General features: G+C 52.1%; 1 protein-coding gene across 8 annotated transcripts in view; it reads left to right on the top strand.

Annotated features, from left to right (window-relative positions):
- TECPR2 (tectonin beta-propeller repeat containing 2) overlaps positions 1 to 21,134 on the top strand; it is a 108,203-nt gene that overhangs the window by 30,748 nt on the left and 56,321 nt on the right. For 6 of the 8 annotated variants that reach the window (XM_047080042.1, XM_047080044.1, XM_047080043.1 and 3 more), the window contains 7 exons: positions 57 to 185; positions 568 to 699; positions 3,648 to 3,805; positions 12,865 to 13,177; positions 14,746 to 14,878; positions 17,832 to 18,146; positions 18,916 to 19,898. In XM_047080042.1, coding sequence (XP_046935998.1) covers positions 57 to 185; positions 568 to 699; positions 3,648 to 3,805; positions 12,865 to 13,177; positions 14,746 to 14,878; positions 17,832 to 18,146; positions 18,916 to 19,898 — 2,163 coding nt within the window. Of the gene's footprint in view, positions 1 to 56; positions 186 to 567; positions 700 to 3,647; positions 3,806 to 5,673; positions 7,127 to 8,641; positions 9,369 to 12,864; positions 13,178 to 14,745; positions 14,879 to 17,831; positions 18,147 to 18,915; positions 19,899 to 21,134 lie in introns of those variants that run through there. The other 2 variants (XM_047080045.1, XM_047080048.1) reach the window with 2 other exon arrangements.

Below are 21,134 nucleotides of genomic sequence, written 5' to 3'. Positions count from 1 at the left end.
GTTTCGGAAGCCAGCCTGGTTACAGGTCCATTTGTCTTTAACATTTGCTCTCTTAGGGGAAAACGGAACCCATCACAGTGGTGAAGCTGCTGGCCTGCTTCGACGACCTCGTGGCCGCGGGCACAGCCTCTGGGAGAGTTGCTGTTTTTCAGCTTGTGTCTTCCTTGCCAGGGAGAAATAAACAAGTAAGTACGAGTCGCTTTAGCATTTCTTAACTTCTTGGCCAGTTCCTCGTGGATTTTAAAATGAAAACTCATCTGCCCAGAAAACACACGCTCAGAAAAGCTTAACCCTATGCTCTTTATAATCAGATACCATTTTTGTTCTTGATAGGATGCTTGGCAGAATGCACATTTGGGTAATTTAAATTTTGCTTAATATTCTCTGGCCATCGTCTATCAGTTTTAAAATAAATACCCATATGGAACCTTGTGCAGGGTTTTGCGTGGAAAACAAGGTTAGGAAAACCAGCTTCTCCGTAGGTAGGAGGGACTGTATAATCCCTTGGCCACGAGCCCCATCTCACATCTTTTCTTTCTTGTGCGCATTTTTATCGTTCGTTCCTAGCTTCGGAGATTTGATGTCACCGGTATTCACAAAAATAGCATAACAGCTCTGGCTTGGAGCCCCAATGGAATGAAATTGTTCTCTGGAGATGACAAAGGGAAAATTGTCTATTCTTCTCTGGATCTAGACCAGGTAAAATTGTTTCCAGAAATATTTTTGGCCTTCTTATATTCGGAGAAATTATATCCATAATTACATTTTAGTCAAACAGTTTGCATCCTCAGTCATTGCCCCTTCATAATGTCAACGATTATTTTGTAACGTTTGCCTTCAAGGACGTCTCTCACTTTTCTAAGCTTCCCCTCCTGTGACTAAAGGGTTGGCCTTTGTCTCCAGTGGAGCCTTCCTTCACAGTGTTCATCCTCCTGTGTCTAAGCATGTGGAAGGGTCCTGGGAAAAAGACGCCATGTCATTCTGGTCTCCCAGAAGGGTGTGTAGGAGCCGCGGGAAGCATTGCGTAATCATAACTGTGGACTGGACAGAGAGAGGTCAGTGCTTTCTGGGTGGAGAGCTCCGCCCCCGGCCAAGCCCCGCCCAGGCCCCGCCCCTCACGTGGGAGGGCGTCGCAGAGGAGGAGGAGGGCCCAGCCCGCCTGTCTGCTGTTTTGTTTCATCCTGAGCCGTGTGTGCTCGGCTCCGGTCAGGAGATGAAGAACCCCAGGCTCCGTGACCCAGTCACCAGCCCTGGGTCCCCCGCGGGTTCCACACTGAGTTTCTGCTCTAAAGCCCACGCCTTTCCCGCGGCGTGTGTGGCTCTGTGCGCCCCTGTGCTTCACCTCGTCACGCGAGGGACACAGACCGGGTCCCGCGAGACTGGGCGTTCCTCGCGCATTGTAGAAATTTAGCAATTACTGGCCAGCTGGCGTTTAGTCCCTCTGATCCAAGACTGCCCTGTTACAAGTTTTCTCTAGCAGTAGTTCTTGAAGTTTTTGGTCTCAGGACCCTTCTACACGCTTAAAAGGAGGACCCCAGGGGCGTCTGGGTGGCTCAGTCAGTTGATCAACTGAGGGACGCAGGTCTTTTCAAATGTGTCAATTTTGATTATATAATATCAGAGAAGGCATCTTTGTTAATATCATGATCATCCTGATCAGAAAAGTCTTTAGCTACTGGGAATTGGTCAAGTTCACAAGTGTGGATAAAGTTTTCAATTCTAATCCTCAGTTGAAAACTTGATATTTATTGTCAGTAACGCACACTATTACTCGTTGTCATTAAAGTGACAAGCTCCGTTTGGTCCATCTTGAAAATGTCTGCCAAATACCCAAGTTTGAGTAATTCTAGTATGTCCGGTAAAATGGTGTCCTGTGGGGGCGGGGGGGGGGGGGAAGCCACTGGTTGAGCTCACAGCTTTTAGAGTCGAACAAGTGCTTTTCCTTGAGTGAACCAGAGAACCTCAGGATGCAGCAGCTGGGCCACTCTGTCACACAAAATACAAAGCTGTGCGTACCCACGAGCAAGGATGTGGTGCAGTTATAATTGTTCTGCCACAGAGACCGTCTTCAGTGAAACGCACGTTTTTGTCATGAGTGCGTGGTGGTGGAGGGCACCGTGACAGATAGTGGGCTCAGTGCCCCGTTCTGCCCACCGTGGCTTTTGTGTCAGAGCAAATGTCAGCTCAGTGAAAAAGACAGATGCAACCTAGCGTTATAATGAAGATAATGTTCACCTTGCAGACCCTTTGAAAGGGTCTTAGGGACCCTTGAGGACTGCAGACCATACTTTGAGAACCCGTTCTGCAGGAAAGCCTTAGGTTATTAAGGGTCCCTGTGTCGTACCTCCCTTCTGTTGAGGCTTTCAGGCAGCACTGCTCGTGAGCCTGCATTTCAGGAAGTAGAGAGAAAGCCACATGCAGAAAACAGTATCCTTGTCACACTGAGAACTTTTTTTCCCAGCTTTATTGATAGGTTCTGGTAGTTTTTTTTTTTTTTTTTTTTTAAGATAAAGTACAAAGAGATTTACATAAATAGGTATGGGAGTGTGTGCGATTTGCAAAATTAATACAATGAATTGAGTTCCATCATAAGTCAAAAACTGAAAAGCTACAGTTTACGTGACGACAAATGTGGAGGAAAATCTGCTTTTTTTTTTTTTAATGTTTATTTATTTCTGAGACAGAGAGAGACAGAGGGGGAGGGGCAGAGAGAGAGGGAGACACAGAATCTGAAGCAGCTCCAGGTTCTATCAGACAGAGCCCAACGCGGGGCTTGAACTCACAAACCATGAATGAGATCATGACCTGAGCAGAAATCAGTCGCTCAACCGACTGAGCCACCCAGGTGCCCAGAAAATCTGCTTTAAAAACACTCAGTGTCCGGGGAGAATGAGAATCTCTCTATCGTTACGGTGTCGGTGGTTATAGGACTGTATGTGTTTGCCAAAATCCATAGAATTGTGTATCTTGAACAGGTAAATTTTATTGTATGTAAATTTTACCAGTAAATCTGATTGCTGCTTTTCTCTCCCACCCCCAAAAGTTCTGCGATAGAGCATCAGTTTTTCTTACTCAATTGAAGAAACTGGTTCAGGAGAAAAGTAACATATAGAAACCGACTTTTGACACCAAGAATTAGAGTTTGTGTTAGCAGTAAAATGCCTTCTAGAATTTTACTTTGTTCTTCAATATATTTACCACCATTTCAGTTTCTTCTGTTTTTTCTGACCCTTTCAGTTGGCAAGGATATAATGTCCCCAAAATTGCTTTGAACTCTTTGGGGGGATGAGTGTCTTGTGACCTTAGGTGATAGTTGTCACAAATAATCTTATGGAAAGTCCTGTTGTATTCTATTAGTGTAAACAATAGTCCTAGTGCAATACGTTTCCGCTTTGGCCTTTATGGACTCTTCTTTGAATGCTCCCCTGAAAACATTTTAAAAGAAATTATACAAAACCTTTAAACGTTTCTTGTCAAACTTGATGTAACCTGAGGTAGGTGTTGACATTGTTTTCTCATTAGTAAGAACTTTTCCAAATAATTCCATCATAGTGGGTTGACATTGAATCTGTTGGGAATGAACGGCATACATTTTAAGGTGTAAATTGACTCCACATTGAGTTGGGTTTAACTGGCCTCTCCCACAGGGCGTCTGTAACTCCCATTTGGTGTTAGAAGAGCCATCTTCAATCGTGCAGCTGGATTATAGCCAGAAAGTTCTGCTCGTGTCTACACTACAAAGAAGCCTGCTTTTTTACACGGAAGAGAAGTCTGTCAAGCAGATTGGAACACAACCAAGGAAAAGGTGAGCGTCACACATGCCCCAGCGTGGCGGTTACAGAGGGGCCTTAAGTTTTCCTAGGTCACCTTGCCTAGGTTACCCTAGGCAAGCCCACAGTGGCTCTAAGCCTGGGGTCCCCCGACGGGTCCCTAACCTGCTTGGCCGCCTGTGCCAGCATCAGATGGGGAAAGCTCATCCCTCTCATCTGCTGCAGGGACCTGCAGGCATGGCCACTCTGCCTCGAGCGCCAGAATCCGGAAAGTCTCCGAGGCGGTCTGCTCTGGGTCCGCCACAGGAGGGGTGACGGTCCCCTCTGCACTGTGCAGGCTGTGCCGGGTCGGGGGTAACTGGTAGACGAGGCGGATGTGAGCCCGCCGTCACGGATGCTTGAGAAACTCAGCGGGAAAGTTGTTGACAGCGGTGTCACCTAGTGCGGAGCTGTGAGGGGTGCTGTCAAGCTCCTCCCGGGCCTGGGGGTGACAGCAGACTTCCTGAGGGTGACAGCAGACTTCCTGAGGGAGTGAGCGAGGGAGGAGTGGAACTGGCCAAGAGGAGTGGGGAGGCTCTGGAGGGGAGGCTGCCAGGCTGAGAGCTCGTCCCCCCGTTTACCTGCCACCTGGAAGGACAGGGGGAGAAGGGCTAGGCCAAGTCCAGCCGCCTACCAGCCGTGCGGGAAGAGGCAGCCGAGCGCATGGGTGACCTCCCTGCCGGAAACACGCTTGTAGAGCTCGGGGCCCGGTTTGTGTGGCGGTGGGGTCAGTGAGGAGGGGCTGGATAGAGTGGGGGGGCCACCCCCTCATTCTGAGCAGAGAGGGACGGAGAGCCGAGTGGGGGCAGCAGGAGGGGGCGGGGGCCGGCAGCTTATAAATCGGGCGGCAGGATTTGGAGACGGTCCTGGTAAAGGGGCACTGTTGCCATCTGAGAATCAGAGGGGCAGGGTGGCAGGTGGGCTGGCGAGTGTGGAGAGCAGGCTGACGAGGAGACGTGGTGGCATTGGCCGTGCCCTCGAGGGAGGGCCCACGGAGGCTGGTGGTGACAGCTGTGCTGGTGACGATGGCCCGGAGAAGGGGAGGTCGGGCGGGAGGAGCATGATAGCCCTTAGCTCATAAAAGATCTGGTCATGCCTTCCTTTGGCTTCTGTTTTCTGTGCTGAATACCCGCTCGATTCTGTCAACAGTTTGCCCTTTCTGTAACCGTAATGTCCCTGTTAACAGCCCCTGGAAGTGTAAGCACAGCAGAATTTGGAGCTTGGGCCCCGTGGTTGTGCACGTCTTCATCTTGCCTTTCCCTCTGCCAGCGTCCCCCTCTTCTGCTTCGCGCCCTGTCCTGGTTCGTCATCAGGGTCCTACTTTATCGTGTCTTTTTGGAAGGATAGTGGAGTATAAAGAGAGATAAAGACCGGTTACTTTTCACATGGATAAGCCAATAGTGTTTCTCCTAAAACCTGGTCTTCTAGCCTCTTGTGTGGAAACACCAGCCACTCTCCATGAGCCCCTCCCGGTGCCTGTGAGTCGTCAGGTCTCCTGGCCTGGGCCAGGCCCTGTCCCAGGCTGCAGACACCAACAAATGTGTTCTTTTTCTCTCGAGGAAGTATATTTCCCTGAGCCTTAGAGAAGTGGGCATAACACAGAATAAATGGAAAAGCTGTTTACAGGCTTGTTTTTCTGTTGTGTGCTATTTTATTATTTTCTTAAGCTTTTTTTTTTTAAGTTAGTGTTCTTTTTAATTTTTTAATGTTTTATTTTTAAGAGAGAGAGAGAGAGAGAGAGAGAGAGAGAGAATGAGCAGGGGAGGGGCAGAGAGAGAGGGAGGCACAGAACCCAAAGCAGGCTCCAGACTCTGAGCTGTCAGCACAGATCCTGATGCGGGTCTCGAACCCACAAACCGTGAGATTGTGACCTGAGCTGAAGTCTGACGTTCAACCAACTGAGCCACCCAGGCGCCCCTGTTGGGTGCTATTTTAGATTGTAGTTCAGAAGGGGCATCTGCTGTGTCTATCCTCCGGAAGCAGGGTTTCAGTCAGCAGGTGTTGGGTGCGTGCCTGCCGGGCAGCAGCGTGCGGTGGACGGCAGTGAGCCAGGGGACAGACATGTCGCCATGCCCCGGCAGGACGGATGTGAGCGAGGGGACGCGTGTCCCCCCTCCAGCAGGACGGATGTGTAGGCTACAATGCACGCTGTGGACATTGTGGATCAGTCAGGGTGAAGCATCACAGGTGGGGGTGGCACGCTCTTTAGAACAGTCGGGAAGGGCTTCTGTGGAGAAGCGCCATTGAAGCCGAAGCCTCAAGCGTGGGAAGGGCCGGTGGAAGAGCATTCTGGTCTCCGGGAGCGGAACATGCCGAGGCCTCGGATTGGGCCAGGGAGCAATGTTTGTGGAGCCGGAGGGGCCCGGGGTGACCGTGGAGAGGTGCAGGTGTAAAATGAGATTGCAAAGGAGGCCCTGAGCCAGCTTGGGGGCGGGGGCCGGAGGGACCACATGCTGTCGCCCGAGTTATTCTAGGCATAACAGAAAGCCATTGAAGTGCTTTATGCAGGACATTAGCAACCTGAGCAACCTCTCGGAGCTCACCCTGGTTCTGCGTGGAGACTTCATCGGAGATGGGCAGGAGGGGGACGGTGAGGACCAGGCGTGGAGGCTGGCCCCTGCTGGTGGCCGTCAGCGGGGAGCCGTAATTCGGAGATAGGAAGCACGGGGCTGGACGGTGGATTGGGTAGAGGGGCAAGGGGAAGAAAAGAATAGATTTTGGTGCTTCTGGCTACGGCAGTGAGGCAGCGGCGGTGGGCGCACCGCGGGGAGCCTGGGCTTGCAGTCTAGACTTCCGTTCTGTTGAGTTGGAGGTGCTTGTTAGGTCGCCAAGTGGGAGTCACAGTGAGGAGGGACATATACAGGTCTCAGCCAGAAACAAAAATTCAGTCATTACCTACAGGTGACACCGAGACCTCTGACATCGGGTGTTTACGTAGGGACATTGTGTGTTCACGTGACGTTAAAAAATCCTTACCAAGTCTCTGCTGTGGCCAGTACCTTTCTCGGTCTGAGGAGACAGCTGTGAACAGGGAAAGGCTCTACTCTCGGGGCTCCCGTTCCTGGGGTGGGAGGCTGACATTAAATGTGTTCTAGAATGTTCGTAGTAATAAATCGGACTAGATTTGGACTAGAGCATATGGGCCAGAGAGGAGGGAGCGGGGGACACGGCCGTGTGCTGTGGATACGCAGCAGGGGTGGTGGGGACCGGGGCAGACTCCTGAAGGAAGGGCAGGAGGACTCACGAGAGGACCTCGGTGAGAAGCAGGAGCAATGCACGCGCCAGGCACCCGAGGCTTTGGGGAGCAGCAAGGCCAGGTGTGTGTGGAGCAGAGGAGGGGCCCCGGTGGAGGGGCCCGGGTGGGACCCCACGCGGCAGGCTTTGCGGCCTCGCCGGGGGCCGCTTTCTTCCGGCACGCTGGCCCTTGTGAACGGCTCCGACCAGGACAAGTCACCCGCGCTGTCCTGGGAGGGGCAAGAGTGGCGGCTCAGGGGGGCAGTCCGGGGCTCAGGCCAGGGCAGGGCGCTGGGAATGCTCGCAGGGCAGAGCTGACCGGGTGGGGAGTGAGAGAAAGAATTCAGCCAGAGGCTGCGGCCTGAGCCGTGGGTCGGGTGGGGGGTGGGGGGCGGGGCCTGGGGGAGAGGCCAGAACAGTGTTGTGGACGAGGTGGCACAGTCTTCCTCCCTGTGGAGAGCCGGAGGGGCAGGTGGAGGGCAGGCGCACGCTTGGGAGCCCGTAGCATGAGGGCGGCAGTTAGAGCTCGCCCCCCGGCGTGATGGTAACTGGAGGAGGGCAGTCAGGGGAGGGAGAAGTTGGGGGCTACGCGGGAGGAGTGTCACGGGGCCGTCAGAGCTGCTGACGGCCCGAGAGATGGCCTGGGACAGACCTTTGGATTTGGCAGCCTGGTGGCTGCACGCGGCCTTGCTTATGAGAGAGGCCGGGGCCTGGAGGGGCTGGAGGGCCCGGAGGGGCCAGGATAGCCGTGTGCAGAGACAGCTGGTTTTTGTCAGAGGGAACACACACACGGCGTAAGGGGCGCCTGGTGGGGAGCGGGTCTGGTGGGAGGTTTGTAGAGACGGACCATGAGGCCGGTGCCGGGTGGCTGGCACGGGCCGGCACGGAGGTTGAGATGTTGGCACCTGTCGTGGCCTCCCTGGAGCCCGCTGGCGGGCCACCCCAGAGGGCGCGGGGCTTGGACGGGGCCGGGTGTTCTCGGCAGGGAGCAGGGCGTGGGCACAGGTACGCTTGCAGGCAGGGAACCTCAGCGGGGGTGGGGTTGTGCTCTTCGGATGGAGGTGGCGACCCCCCTCAGACCGAACCAGGTAAGACACATGTTACGCCCAGAAGATCTCAGAGACCCCAGCAGGCCCCAAGCGTGTTGTGTCTCTGCTGTCCTCAGGGTTTATCTCCAGGTCTGTGTTGCACTGTTTCACACGGGGACCGTCCGGTCGTCGGGGCCCCTGCACGTTGCAGTCACATGGAGTGCGTGCCCCTGCAGAGCCAGCATCAAGTTCTGGAGCAGGGTCCCCACCCTCGTGCCCGTGTGACGGTCTGTGGGCAGTTGGCCACGGAGCCTTGTGTCACCCATCTTAGATTTTCTTTGTCCTGTGTCAGGTCCTCTGTCCACGCTCAGCATTTCAGGTCTCTGACACCATAAATTATACATCACGTTAGAGAACACTCCTTTCAGGGGTGCCTGGGGGGCTCTGTTGGGTGTCCGACTCTTGATTTCGGCTCAGGTCACGATCTCACGGTTCGTGGGTTTTAGCCCCGCATCGGGCTCTGTGCTGACAGGGTGGAGACCGCGGAGGATTCTCTCTCTGTCTTTCTCCTTGCCCCTCCCCCGCTCATGCATACTCTCTCTCAAAATAAATAAACTTAAAAAAAATAAAAAACACCCTTTTCATATTAATGTGGCTCATAAAGGGAATTAAAGTGGTTTTTAAAGTCATCAGTGATTTTTCTGGAAATGACCTCCACCAGAATTAAGTAGGTAGGTTAACTTAGTTATGATTTTAGAACCCCGTGATGCTTAGACCTTAAAGGTTGGAGTCTGAGGGACCCATCCAGAATGACATCAGGTGCTGCAGAATCGGACCACGAGTGGGTGGATGGCGGCCAAGCCAGCGGTTTAGGACGACTCGCCCCTCACTCTAGCTAGTTATCTCCAACTTCACTGCCTTCCCTCGGCTCGCTCACCACATGCAGCAGTTCCTCAGAGCCAGCCAGCCACCCACCAGGACCCCGTCGGCACGTTCCTTCCCCCAGAGGGCCCGCCCGCCCCTCAGCCGGGTGGTAGTCCTGGGTTTGGCCCTCTCGTGCCCCGGCCAGGTCACGTCCCATCTGGACTGTGGGGCAGCCCTCTGAGCCTCACTCGGATACAGCGCCAGCCAGGTGCCCGCACGGCAGTTCCCGCACACGTGCCGTCTGCCACGGCGTGTTCGCAGACACGGGCAGGGTCTCGCCTCCTTCGCCTTTCATGTTGCCCCCAGCACTGGGTCTTACATAACGCAGGAACTCCCCACGCGTTTGTTAAAATGAGTGCATGAGTGACCTAAGGTGAGCAAATCAAAATGGGAGTGACAAGAGATTTTTCAGAGGACCTATAAATAGAAGGAAAACAGTTAACAGTTGGATCACCAAGTAGAAATTGATTTGACAGGAAGGGCAAGAGGAAGAGATTACGGGATGTTCCGTAGAACTCGTTTGGGTCTATTTAGTGAATCTTTCCAGAACAGATCCACCAAAGGCAGTAATCGAGCACGATGCCGATTTTAGCGCTGTCCATGAATGATCTACAGCGTAGAACACTCTTGGCTAATCTAACAATCTTCGTTTCAAAGTGAACTTGATATTCGATGTCCTCCTTGGACCTTGTCCAGAAGGATTGAGTTACCGGAGCCAGAGGGACCTAGGGGGATACTGAAGTGCAGAGAAATGTCCAGATAAGTTTATCTGTGTGGCTGTGTGGGATGCGCTCTGGGGACAGGCCCTCAGGAGGGCCACAGGGCTCTGCTGTGTGCAGGGAGGGTGAGGAGAGCGTAGGGAGCACATAGGTAGGGAGCACGCAGTGGGGACATGGATGGACCCACAGGTAGCTCCTGGCTGTGGGTCCCTGTAGCCCTGTGGGTGGCTGGTGAGCATTTGTGAGACATAGTGTCACCAGCAGTGCTTTTGTGCCTTCAGAGATTGTGTCACTTAATCCTCACTTAACCTTTGAGATGGGGGAATGACCGTGGTTTACAGATTAGGAAACTGAGAGCCAGGAAGGTTGCAACCACATGGCAATTCTATGTCAGGGCTAGAAATTGAGCCCAGCTGTCAATCTAGAGCCAGTGCTCTTTCTACTGTTGAAAATCAGAGACGTACAAGGGCGCCTGGGTGGCTTAGTAGGTTAAACATCCAACTCTTGATTTCTTTTGGCTCACGTCATGGTCTCACGGTTTATGAGTTCGAGCCCCGGGTCAGGCTCCTTGCTGACAGCACAGAGCCTGCTTAGGATTCTCTCTCCCTCCTGTATGTGCACGCCCTCTCTCTCTCAAAATAAATAAATGTTAAAAAAAAAAAAAATTAGAAGCGTTTTGGAGAGAGGATCAGCAGGACTCAGGGCTGGGCTGAAACTTTTTTTTTCTTTGTAATGGTTATTCATTTTTCAGAGAAAGAGCGCATGAGCACACAGGTGGAGGAAGAGCAGAGAGAGAGGGGGACACAGAATCCGAAGCGGGCACCAGGCTCTGAGCTGTCAGCACAGAGCCTGACGCGGGGCTCGAACCCACAAGTTGTCAGATCATGACCTGAGCTGAAGTTGGACGCTTAACCTACTGAGCCACCCAGGTGCCCCTGAAACTTTTTTTTTAATTTTTTATTTCTTTGAGAGAGAGAGAGAGAGAGAGAGAGAATGAGTGGGGGAGAGGGGCAGAGGGAGGGAGACAGAATCCCAAGCACACTCCATGGTCAGCACAGAGCCTGACACAGAGCTCAACCTCACAACCCTGGGATCATGACCTGAGCCAAAATCAGGAGTTGGACGCTCAACTGACTGAGCCACGCAGCACCTCTGGACTGAAATTCTTAAACTTTCAGGTCTGGCAGGAGCCTGAGATCAGGCAAAGTCAAGGGACAGTGAGAACTCAGAGGGGTGCCTGGGTGGCCCAGTTAGGGAAGCGTGCAACTCTTGATCCCAGGGTTGTGAGTTTGAGCCCCACGTTCAGTATAGAGATTACTTAAAAAATAGGATCTTTAAAAAAAAAAAAAAAAAAAGAACTTCAGGATTACTGGTGGAAACATAGGTTGGTATAATCATGTTGAAAAAAGTTTGAAATTGTCTTCCAAACCTGAATTTGTTCTTATCCAGAAACCCAGCAGTTACCCAACAGAGCAGTGGTTCCATCTCTGAAAGGTCCTTGACAGACTCTTACACCTGTGCACCAGGAGGTCTGTGCGAAAATGCTCAGGGCACTACTGTTTAAAATAAAAATGTAGAAATAATGCAAATGCTCATCAGCAAGAAAGTGAATAAATAACTTGCGGACTACTGTGTAGCAGTCAGAATGAATGAGGTATAGCTTTTTTTATCAGTAAAGATAAACCTTAAAAATATAATGTTAAGGGGCTCCTGGGTGGCTCAGTCAGTGATTTCGGCTCAGATCATGATCCCAGGTTGTGTGATCGAGCTCCACATGGGGCTCTGTGCTGACAGCACAGAACCTGCTTGGGATTGTCTCTCTCCTTCTCTCTGCCCCTCTTCTACTCATGTGCGCCCCCCCCTTCTCTCTCTCTCTCTCTCTCTCTCTCTCTCTCTGTTTCAAAATAAATAAATAAACTTAAAAAAAAGCAAGTTGCATAAGTATACAAATGGCATCATACTTTTTTTATACAAATGAAATTGTAAATTTCGTAGTGTTTAGGAATACATAGGTATGTGGTTAAACTGTCAGTAAAAGTAAGGGAATAATAAACACAAAATTCAGTCTAGTGGTCATACCTGGGGAACAGAGGGGCAGGAACTTTTTTAGGAACATGAGAGAACATCAACAGTGTCACTGATGATTTATTTCTGAAGTTGAAGGATGAATTCCCAGGTGTGCACTTCATTTATTAGACTTCATAACTTTTATGTACTTATAAATATGTATATGTAATATAGTATATATATATAATTTATATATATGATATATACGATAAAACATATATAAAGCATACATTATTTTGTGTTAGGTGTTTCATAATTAAAAAAAAATTTTTAATGTTATTTATTTTTGAGAGAGAGACAGAGACAGAGCATGAGTGGGGAAGGGGCAGGGGGAGAAGGAGACACAGGATCCAAAACAGGCTCCAGGCTCCGGGCTGTCGGCACAGGGCCTGATGTGGGCTCGAACCCACGAGCTGTGAGATCATGACCTGAGCCAAAGTTGGGTGCTTCACCAACTGAGCCACCCAGGTGCCCCCATAATTTTAAAAATAGAGAAAAAATACCACGCCTGGGGACCAGAAGAGAAGCAGGTTCCTATGATGGGTTTAGACTCAGTTGTAGGCGTGATGCTCATTCATTGGGATGTGGGAGTGAGTACAGCAATCAGACGTTAAAAGAACAGAATTTCCGAACAGGGGGAGGATAGTCAGACCTGGATTTGTCCGCATCTGCTTCAGTTTCCTTTTCTCGGACACAGGAGCTGTACTGTTCGCCACGCGGGGCCGTGGTGAGGATTGAGCCAGAGGGTGGAGACAGAGCCTGGGGCCTGGCACCATAACAGTCGCCATGAATCGGGATACTGGCTTAACAGTACTGGGTACACAGTTCTGAGGGGGTTGCAGGAAGTATGATACAGAGACCTTGTCCTCTGTGGGCAGAGATGACAATATGGTTCCATTAACAACAACAAAACAAACAACAACAACAACAAAACACAGAAGAGGTTCTGAAAAGACATTAATCTTGTTTGGGCTTAGCCAAAAAATTCTTATTACAGTTGATATCAAGGGTTGACAACCATGGCTTTAAATCAGTTCATATTTGGTTTTTTTTCTGTGTGTTTTTTTTTTCTTGTAATTTCAGCACTGGGAAATTTGGAGCTTGTTTTATACCAGGGCTCTGTAAGCAAAGTGATCTGACTTTGTATGCGTCACGGCCTGGGCTCCGGCTCTGGAAGGCGGACATCCATGGGACTGTTCAAGCCACGTTTATCTTAAAAGATGTCTTTGCCGGAGGAGTCAAGCCTTTCGAACTGTACCCGCGTCTGGAATCCTCCAACAGGGGAAGTTGCAGCTTACCTGAGAAGCACCTGGGGCTCGTTTCATGTTTCTTCCAAGAAGGCTGGGTGTTGAGTTGGAATGAATATAGCATTTACCTTCTAGACACCGTCAACCAGGTGAGCGACGTGATCGCACCACAGCTTTGGTGTCTGTAGGATGTTCTCCACAGACTGTCTCTCAGGATGATAGAAGGAACGATATTGATCCTAATGCTTTACTTTTTTCCATTGAGTCAGTTAAGGAAATCAGGTGATGGTCTGATTATTTTGTAGATTTGAAGAAATGTTTGGTTTTGGTAGAACCTTCTAGCTGTTCTGCCTCTAAGCAGGAGTCTCGTCTGCCCTACCTGGAACTTCCTCACCTGGAACTTGAGGGCAGAGTTAGTTGGGTTGGGGCCACCAAGCTGCCTTTTTGCCCTGAGTTGGTTTCTCTTCCTAAGGAGCACTTTGAAAGGCATTTTTGTATTCTTCACGTACAGACAACTTCAGTTTTCTTCTTTCTCTGGGTACTCTAGGAACTTGATACACACTTGGTAGTTAGTGGGGTCGAAACGTTTGGTGATTGCACATCAGTTCCTTTCTTCTGAGCCCTCACCCCCAGTGCTTTTTCCAACAGGTGCAATTAACTTCATTTTAGACGTAGAGAAACGGAGACAAAGGGTCTGTCTGTGTGCACGTTATGGCTGCCGTCAGAGTCTTTCAAACTAAGGGCACGTTTTTAGCTATTCCTCAGGGTTATTAAAAATTAACAAAGAATTTAGACGCTTTTCTCTCTACACTGAATGGCCTCTTGTTTGTATTGTTGGCTGAAAAGAGAATTTTTAAAACTTGTTGCAGGCTCTGGACATCCCAGGTGGCATCAGGGCCTCTCCCCGCCCCCCGTTCGTCCAGAGCTGTGAAGTGCAGTGCACATGAGTCTCTCCCACAGGAGCACACCCAGTAGGGGTCTAGCCCAGGCAGCTCATCACTGCAGCCCAGGAGCGACGTGCCCGTGGACGTTTGTCCAGAGTGCTGTGAGCTGTGATGAGTCCTGGGCAGGGCAGGGCCACTGAGGCTGAGCTCGCCGGGGTCCGTTACCCAAGGAGGTGGTGTCTGAATCGAGTTGGAACTCTCGCAGGGAACAAGAGTCAGGAAAGGAGTCTGAGCAGAGGCCATGGCGTCATGGAGGAACAAGGCTGGGGTTTGGACTGGCCCGTTCCACTCGGGGCACCTGTACCACAGCCCAGGGCAGTTGTGGGAGGCTGACGGGCAGGTCCAGCCAAGGAGGCTGAGCTCCACGTCCAAGGGGGTCAGGCGCAGGTGGGACGCGGTTCCGAGTGGCTGAGAGGTGGGGCAGACAACCCGTTCGGTCTCGTGAGTTTACTGGCAAGGTGACTGTCACGTACCTGTCAGATATTACCTACTTTGGCTCTGAATTACTCTTTTTTAATTTAATCTCTACACCCAACGTGGGGTTTGAACTTACCACCCTGAGACCCAGAGTCCTGAGCTCCCCTGACAGAGCCAGCCAGGGGCCCCTGCTTCGAATTACTCTTCAGAAGTTTCAGAAAGTGGCCATAACAAAGCACAGTTGTCATTTGACTTCGTAGGACTCCTGCACATGTTTGTGTGTTTTCAGCTATTACTGTTGCCTGGTTGTGTGATTTTCTTTTCTTTTCTTTTCTTTTCTTTCCTTTTTTGGACAGGCTACAATTGCCGGTTTGGAAGGATCTGGTGATATCGTGTCTGTTTCCTGCACAGAAAATGAAATATTTTTCTTAAAGGGAGATAGGAACATTATAAGAATTTCAAGCAGACCTGAAGGACTGGCATCAATAGGTTTGTATTTGTCATAAAATGTACTGTGTGTACGTAATTGCAGTTTACAATTTACAAACCCTTCCATCACTTCGCTTTTTCTAAACAGGTATTTGGAGGGTTTCCTGTGCTTCTTAAAATACGGTTTACGAGACTTTTCTTGAAGCTTACCTATTTCAAGGCTCCCGTCACACAGCCTCCCATTTGGTAGAGTGGCTCCGTGGGTCTGGAGGGTGGGAGGCTGGGCGAGGAGGGAGAGCACGGCACCCACATGACTGCTCTCTGGTGTTTGGACGGCGTGTGGAATTAGTACTTCAGAAGATAGAGATTTGCCAAGATTTTAGAACATTTAAATCTGTTTTCTGGGACATATCCTTTGCCCTTAACACAGTTCTTCTTATCGCATTGATTATTCTCTCTGCTTTTGACCTTTTTCTGTAATTCATACAAGCCCAGGTTCTAACGAGTGAATTGTCACACACGTTCTCACGCACACTTCGGTGGTTTGGGGCTCATCAGCAAGCTTGTTCCTGACGGTGACGACAGTGGTGTGGGCCCCACCCCCCAGTCCCTCCACTCCACTCTCCTCCCTGTCCTTGTCCTGTCTCTGTCACTCGCCTTGTTCTCCCTGTGTTCCAGAGACCGCTAAGCACACGGCATCCCTGGCCTTATAAGGTCCTGAGAACAACCTTAAATGGAAGGTACTGGTTTCATAGACGAGGAGACTGGGACTTAGGAAGATGCAGCTCCCCCTCCCCAGCCAGGCCCCCTTCCTCCCCGGGGTTGGAGCGGCCTCATCCCCTCCTTGCTCACCGCACTGCACTCCTGTGGCCACCGTTGATGAGGTGGCCTGCAGGGCACCCCGTCCTCTGGCTGCCAGCCCTCTCCGGGCCCTCGCCCTCTCCCACTCACCGGGCACTTAGCAGGCCCGAACGCGAGGTGTGTGATGCTCTAGGACGTGGCCCGCTTCTGACAGGATGGTGCTCCCTGCACTCTCCCCACTCCTTATTGAAGACCCAGGTCGGGGATCCCTGCATGTTTGAAACTTTCCCCGAGTGCTTCGGTTAAGTCAGCCCTCTCTTCACTTGAGTGCCCAGGGAGCTCCCTCCTGCCCTTCTGACCATGGAGCCGTTCACTTACTGTGTACCTTACCCCACAAAATAGTAAACTTTTTGGTTGTGAGGATCTTGTGAGTCCGCTTTGTGGGCCTGCACAGCACATGGCACGTAGAAAGAAGACCCTGAGTATTTGTTAATTCGTGGTGTCCCCATTTCACAGATTAGAAAACCAAGGACTGGGGGGGTAAGTGGCAAGCCCCAGGCCAATCAGCATGTCTTCTGATTCCTGCTTCTGCCAGCATTTCTCCTCTTCCTCCTGCCTTGCCGCGCTGGTCAGAAATGGGGCCCCTTTGCTGTAGCCACGGCCTTGCGGTGTCCTGGCCTCGGGCATCTTTGCTGTTACTTCTCTCGCCAGCATGAGCTCGCATCTGAGTCCCTGCAAGCGAGGGAGTGGAGGTCCTGGACCGAAGCGGGTGGGCGGGTCGCAAACCCCAGGCCTTCCAGAGCGGAGTAAGGCGGGGAAGAGGAGCCCCGGGGGGGCAGGCCACTGGACCCCATGCTGGCAGGCCTGGCTGAAGCCTTACTCCAGCCTCATCTCTTTTCGTAATGTTTAGAGTGCAAACTGTAGCGAGTAGGAAATTGTACCAAACGGTGTCTCATTAGCCGCATATTTACTTCTCGAAAAGATGAGTGTCATAAGGGCTGTCTTGGCCCCAAATTAACCATCTCTTAAGAGATGGCCGGGTGGGGCTGGGGCGGCAAGTGAATTACCTCTTAAGTCAGAGGGTGAGTCGGCATAAATACTCCAAATTCTAGTCGTGGAAAGTGCGTAAGTTCTGACTTTTGAGTTTCTGAGCTGGCGTCGTCCGTGTCGTCAGGGGCAGCGTGGCCCCTGGGGACAAGTAAGCTCTAGACCACTGCCTTCCGGCAGGACTCTCTCGCAGCGATGAACATGGTCTGTATCTGCGCTGACCGGTAGGTGGCCGCTGCCCACACGTGAGTGCCACAGAATTTTAAGTTTTATTTGGCTTTGACGGGAAATAGCTGCATGTGGCAGTGGCCGCTGTATTGACAGGGGAGCTCTGGACCCAGACCTGCCATCGACCTGCGTGCTCTTTGACAAGTGGCTTCCCTGCCCGGGCTTCACGCAGAGCGGAACCCTCCCTGTCAGCCCCCATTGTGCACGCCACAGCCGGCAGTCTGCCCCCGACGACCCTCTCAAGAGGACGGGGATTCCCGTCTGTCTGGTTGATGGCCCCAGAACGGTGTCGGGCACATCGTGCGTACTCGGTCACAAACAGGTGGCTGAACGGGTAAAGTGGTCCCTAGTCCTGTGGCTGGAACCCTTCTGGCCACAGTGACTCTGGTGTCGTGTTGAGAAGGATGCTGCTCTCTGCTTGCTCTGGACGCTGCCTTGTTAACATACTTCTCCATCCTGACTTGGTGCTAGCAGGAAATCACCTTCACTCCTTGAATTTCAAGAAATAGGATTAGAGGAGGGCACCTGGGTGGCTCAGTCGGTTAAGAAATAGGATTAGAGGTACACGTGTGTTTTTCAAGTGCCTCTCGAGTAGTAGTATATTAGGGCGTGGTCTAAGTATGGGACATCACTAAGCCCATTTCTCTTCTTTATGAATTCTTTGTGAATTGACGTGAGGAATGCTGTATACTTCTTAGTGGCGTTCCCGGACTCTTGAGGTATTTACAAAAGGCAGCTGTGGGGAATCCTTTTCCTGATTTGGGTACGTGCGCTTCCTGGAGCCCAGAACCATTTGTTGGAATCTTCTGTGCGATTCTTTTAGTTTCGTTAGTTTCTCTGACTTCGGCAGGCTGGTGTTCAGCAGGGTTAGCAGACCTGAATGAGAGCACGTCGACTTTCTTGTAACCAGTAGTAAAACCCACCCCTCCTTTCCCAGCGCGAGACAGCCTGGAGACGTCCGGGTGCGCAGAGCAGGTGTCTGGGCAGCGCGCGGAGAAGCCGTCGGGGGCCACAGTTTCTGAGACGAGGCTCAGGGGCTCTTCCGTGGCCAGCTCCGTGGCCAGCGAGCCACGGAGCAGGAGCAGTTCTCTCAACTCCACCGACAGTGGCTCCGGGCTCCAGGCGGTGCCAGAGCCGGGGAGGGGTGGCCAGCCCGCCTCACAGAGATTCAGCGTGATCAGCTCAGAAGAGTTTGAGCAGGAGCTCGTAGTGAAGCCGCTGAAAGTGAGAAAGAAGAGGAAGAAGAAGTCAGGTACGGCCTATGGCACCGCACGCACTGACTCCTGCTCACGTACGGGGTGCTGCCCTCACGGAGCGAGCGCCTGCCCACTCGGGTGAGGGGAGGCAGGGAGGGTCTGCGGCCATCACGTGTCCCCCTCTGTGGAGGGGCTTTGCCGTGAAGTATTTCATAAGTTGCAAAAGAGCGCCACGCACACTAAAGCGCTTCTGCGAGGTTTAAATCCTGTAACGTGCACCTGCGTACTTACCGCCCTGCTTGCTGGCCCTGGGGTTCCACTTCTCAATATTCCGGTAAAAATTTGGATCTATCTACACATACCATGTGTTAGACCAGAGTCTGTGAACCCGGGTGGAAGGAAAGTCATGGAGGCAGAGGGATCACTACGTTTGGGGTTGGCTGTGTTACAGACGTGCGATCTAACAGAGAACTCGTTTAACTCTGTGCTCCTTGGTTCCTGTTAGGCCTCCCTAGCTACAGATACTGCAGTATCGAAGGACAGGTATCGGACTGCTGAGCATTTTAATCATTTTAAACAGTTGATCTGCAGTCCATCTGTTCCTTTGTTTTTTCCCCTTAACATTTCTTGAGCGAGGCCTCAGAGCCCATCAGCCCGTCTGACAGTTGCATCCATTTAAAACACCTCTGCGTTAGGATAATTCATACTTCACTTAGGTATCCGTCATTTAAGATGCATTTTTTCTTGAGCCAAAATTTTGTTTTTTAGTCTCTTACCGTTTATGCAGAGTCATCCGTCATCTTAAACGTTCTTATTTTAAATTAGAAGGTGGAAGCCGGAGTGCCTGCCACAGTTCCCTTGAGTCAACTCCCTGCTGTGAGTTTCCGGGTGACAGTCCCCAGTCCTTGAGCACAGACCTGCTGTCCATGACCTCAAGTTTGGGCAGCATTGTGGATCGCTCGAGCACAGAGTCTCCTGACCGGGAGAGTAACCTCAGCGGAGAGGTGAATGGTGTCCTGCAGGAGAATAATGACCCCGAAGCGTTCAGTGTCCTGGAGGTGCCTGAGCCTGCCCCTGACATACCGAATGAAGGGCGTGACAGTAGACCTGAAAGCCCACGATGGAACCATGCAGGCGAGACGGAGCCACACAGGGGAGTGTGGACTTCACTCTTGGAGCTGAGAGAGGCTGTGGAAGGCAGTGATGTTACCGACCTCAGAGAGGAGCCTTGCCCCGCAGACGAGGGACTGAATAGCAGACAGTCACCCTGGCGAGAACAGGCCCGGGAAGCAGGGGACATGGAGCCCGATGACCCCCCAAGCACTTTTTCTGAAGCCCCTTTCCTAGACTCACTCCCGGTGCCTTCAAGCCTCAGCTGGGCCCCCCACGCGGAGCAGCGGCTGCCGGGGACCAGAGCTGGCGAGGGCGGTGCCGAGGGGCCCGGAAAGGGGCAGGGCTTCCTAACGCACGAGGAGGCCCCCGGCCACCTCGGCTCATCTCCCTGGCACGCTGTCACTGACAGTGACACAGGCCTAAAGGAAATGGCGGCCTCGGAACGTGACCTGGGGAGTGCGGGAGGACGGCGGACTCCCCCGGTCTCTGCCCTGGCGACTCGCACCCGTGAGCCGCGGCTGGAGCAGCCTTCCCGGGACCAGGTGTTAACGTCCAGCGACGAGGAGGACATCTATGCCCAAGGGTTGCCTTCATCTTCTTCGGAGACGAGCGTGACTGAGCTCGGGGGTAGTCGCTCCCTGCAGGACCTGAGCCAGCCCGGCACAGAAGACACCGGGCTGCTAAAGTCAGATCAGGTATGTGGGTTTGTGGTGGCCAGTTTCCTGTGGGTCCACCCGACGATGCACGCGGTTAAGGAGGGGGACTCTCGGTCATCCTACATAAGGAGATTTCTTTAAAGTGCTTGCTTTTCTTAGCAGATGATTTCCTATTCAGTGTATTTGGTTTCAAAACTAACCACGTGTTGTGACTTTTCCTGCTGAGTAGTTGTGAGGCACAGATCGTGAGTGTGAACTTAGGTGTGCTTTCCCCAGATGTACCACTGGATTCCCTCGATGCCGATATGTGTATCGTTTGGGCAGCTCTCGCCACCTGCTGGGCACCGTTAAGCACTTTATGAGTCCACCTCATTTACTCTCAAAACAAAACAAGCTGTGAAGTTGGCGCTGCCATGGTCCCCGTTTTACAGCGGAGGGAACCGCAACTCGGTTAAACGGCTTGCACAGGTCCCATAGCAAGTGGAGCGCAGGGCTGGCCCCGGGACCGTCTCCCAGCCTCTGTGCCGTCCCGCCTTCAGAATGAAATGTCCCGCTTGCTTGCTTTGAGACCAATGCCGAAAGGTTAGACCTTCCCCTCGGTCCTGCCTGCACCCACCCCCTCTTGAGAGCCCTCGGCTGCAGGCGCCGCGGCACGTGGACGGCCAGTTGGGATCTCAGAGTCTTGAGGAGACAGACATACATGCCGATCGTCTCAGCTGAGCGAGACTCTGGGCCGATGGAGGAGAGCACAGGGCGGGGCTCTGGGAAGCTGCGAGGCGCCAGCCAGGCAGACGACGTCCTGGGAGGGCAGGCTGTTGGGATTCTAGGCCAGAACTCTAGAAAAGCCCTCCCCTGGGTGATCGGGAACCTGGCACTCAGAGGACTTCTCCCCCACCTGCTGACAGTCTTCCCCCCATCCCAGTAGCTGGAAAAGCCCAGAAATTTTGTGGCACGTTGGGGAGGAGGTTGAGAAAGACTTGTCACGGGGCGCAGGGCCAGATTGGCAAGGGTCGGGCGCCATTCTCTGTGAAGCAGTTGACTTGCATATTCAAGTGATTGTGCAGGTACATTGATTTCTTCTGCAGTTTCAGAAAACTGTCAAACTACAACGACTTCATTTAGCTTTGATTTTTAAAAAGAATCCAAGCAGCCAAACTATTGGTCTACGAAATTCTGCCAGGCTGAGCATCTTGGCCAGATTTCCATCAGCCACACGGTGTGCCCCATGTCCAGTGATGGGGACCGTATTTAAAACACTAGGTAGCGTATCTGCAA

The sequence above is a fragment of the Lynx rufus genome, unplaced genomic scaffold (genome assembly GCF_022079265.1).
Source record: "Lynx rufus isolate CCGP_SWC_20201006 ecotype Redwood Valley unplaced genomic scaffold, mLynRuf1.p SCAF_17, whole genome shotgun sequence".
Lineage (NCBI taxonomy): Eukaryota > Metazoa > Chordata > Mammalia > Carnivora > Felidae > Lynx > Lynx rufus.
The sequence above is the reverse complement of the archived record's forward strand: the minus strand, read 5'-3'. Positions and strand labels throughout refer to the sequence as shown.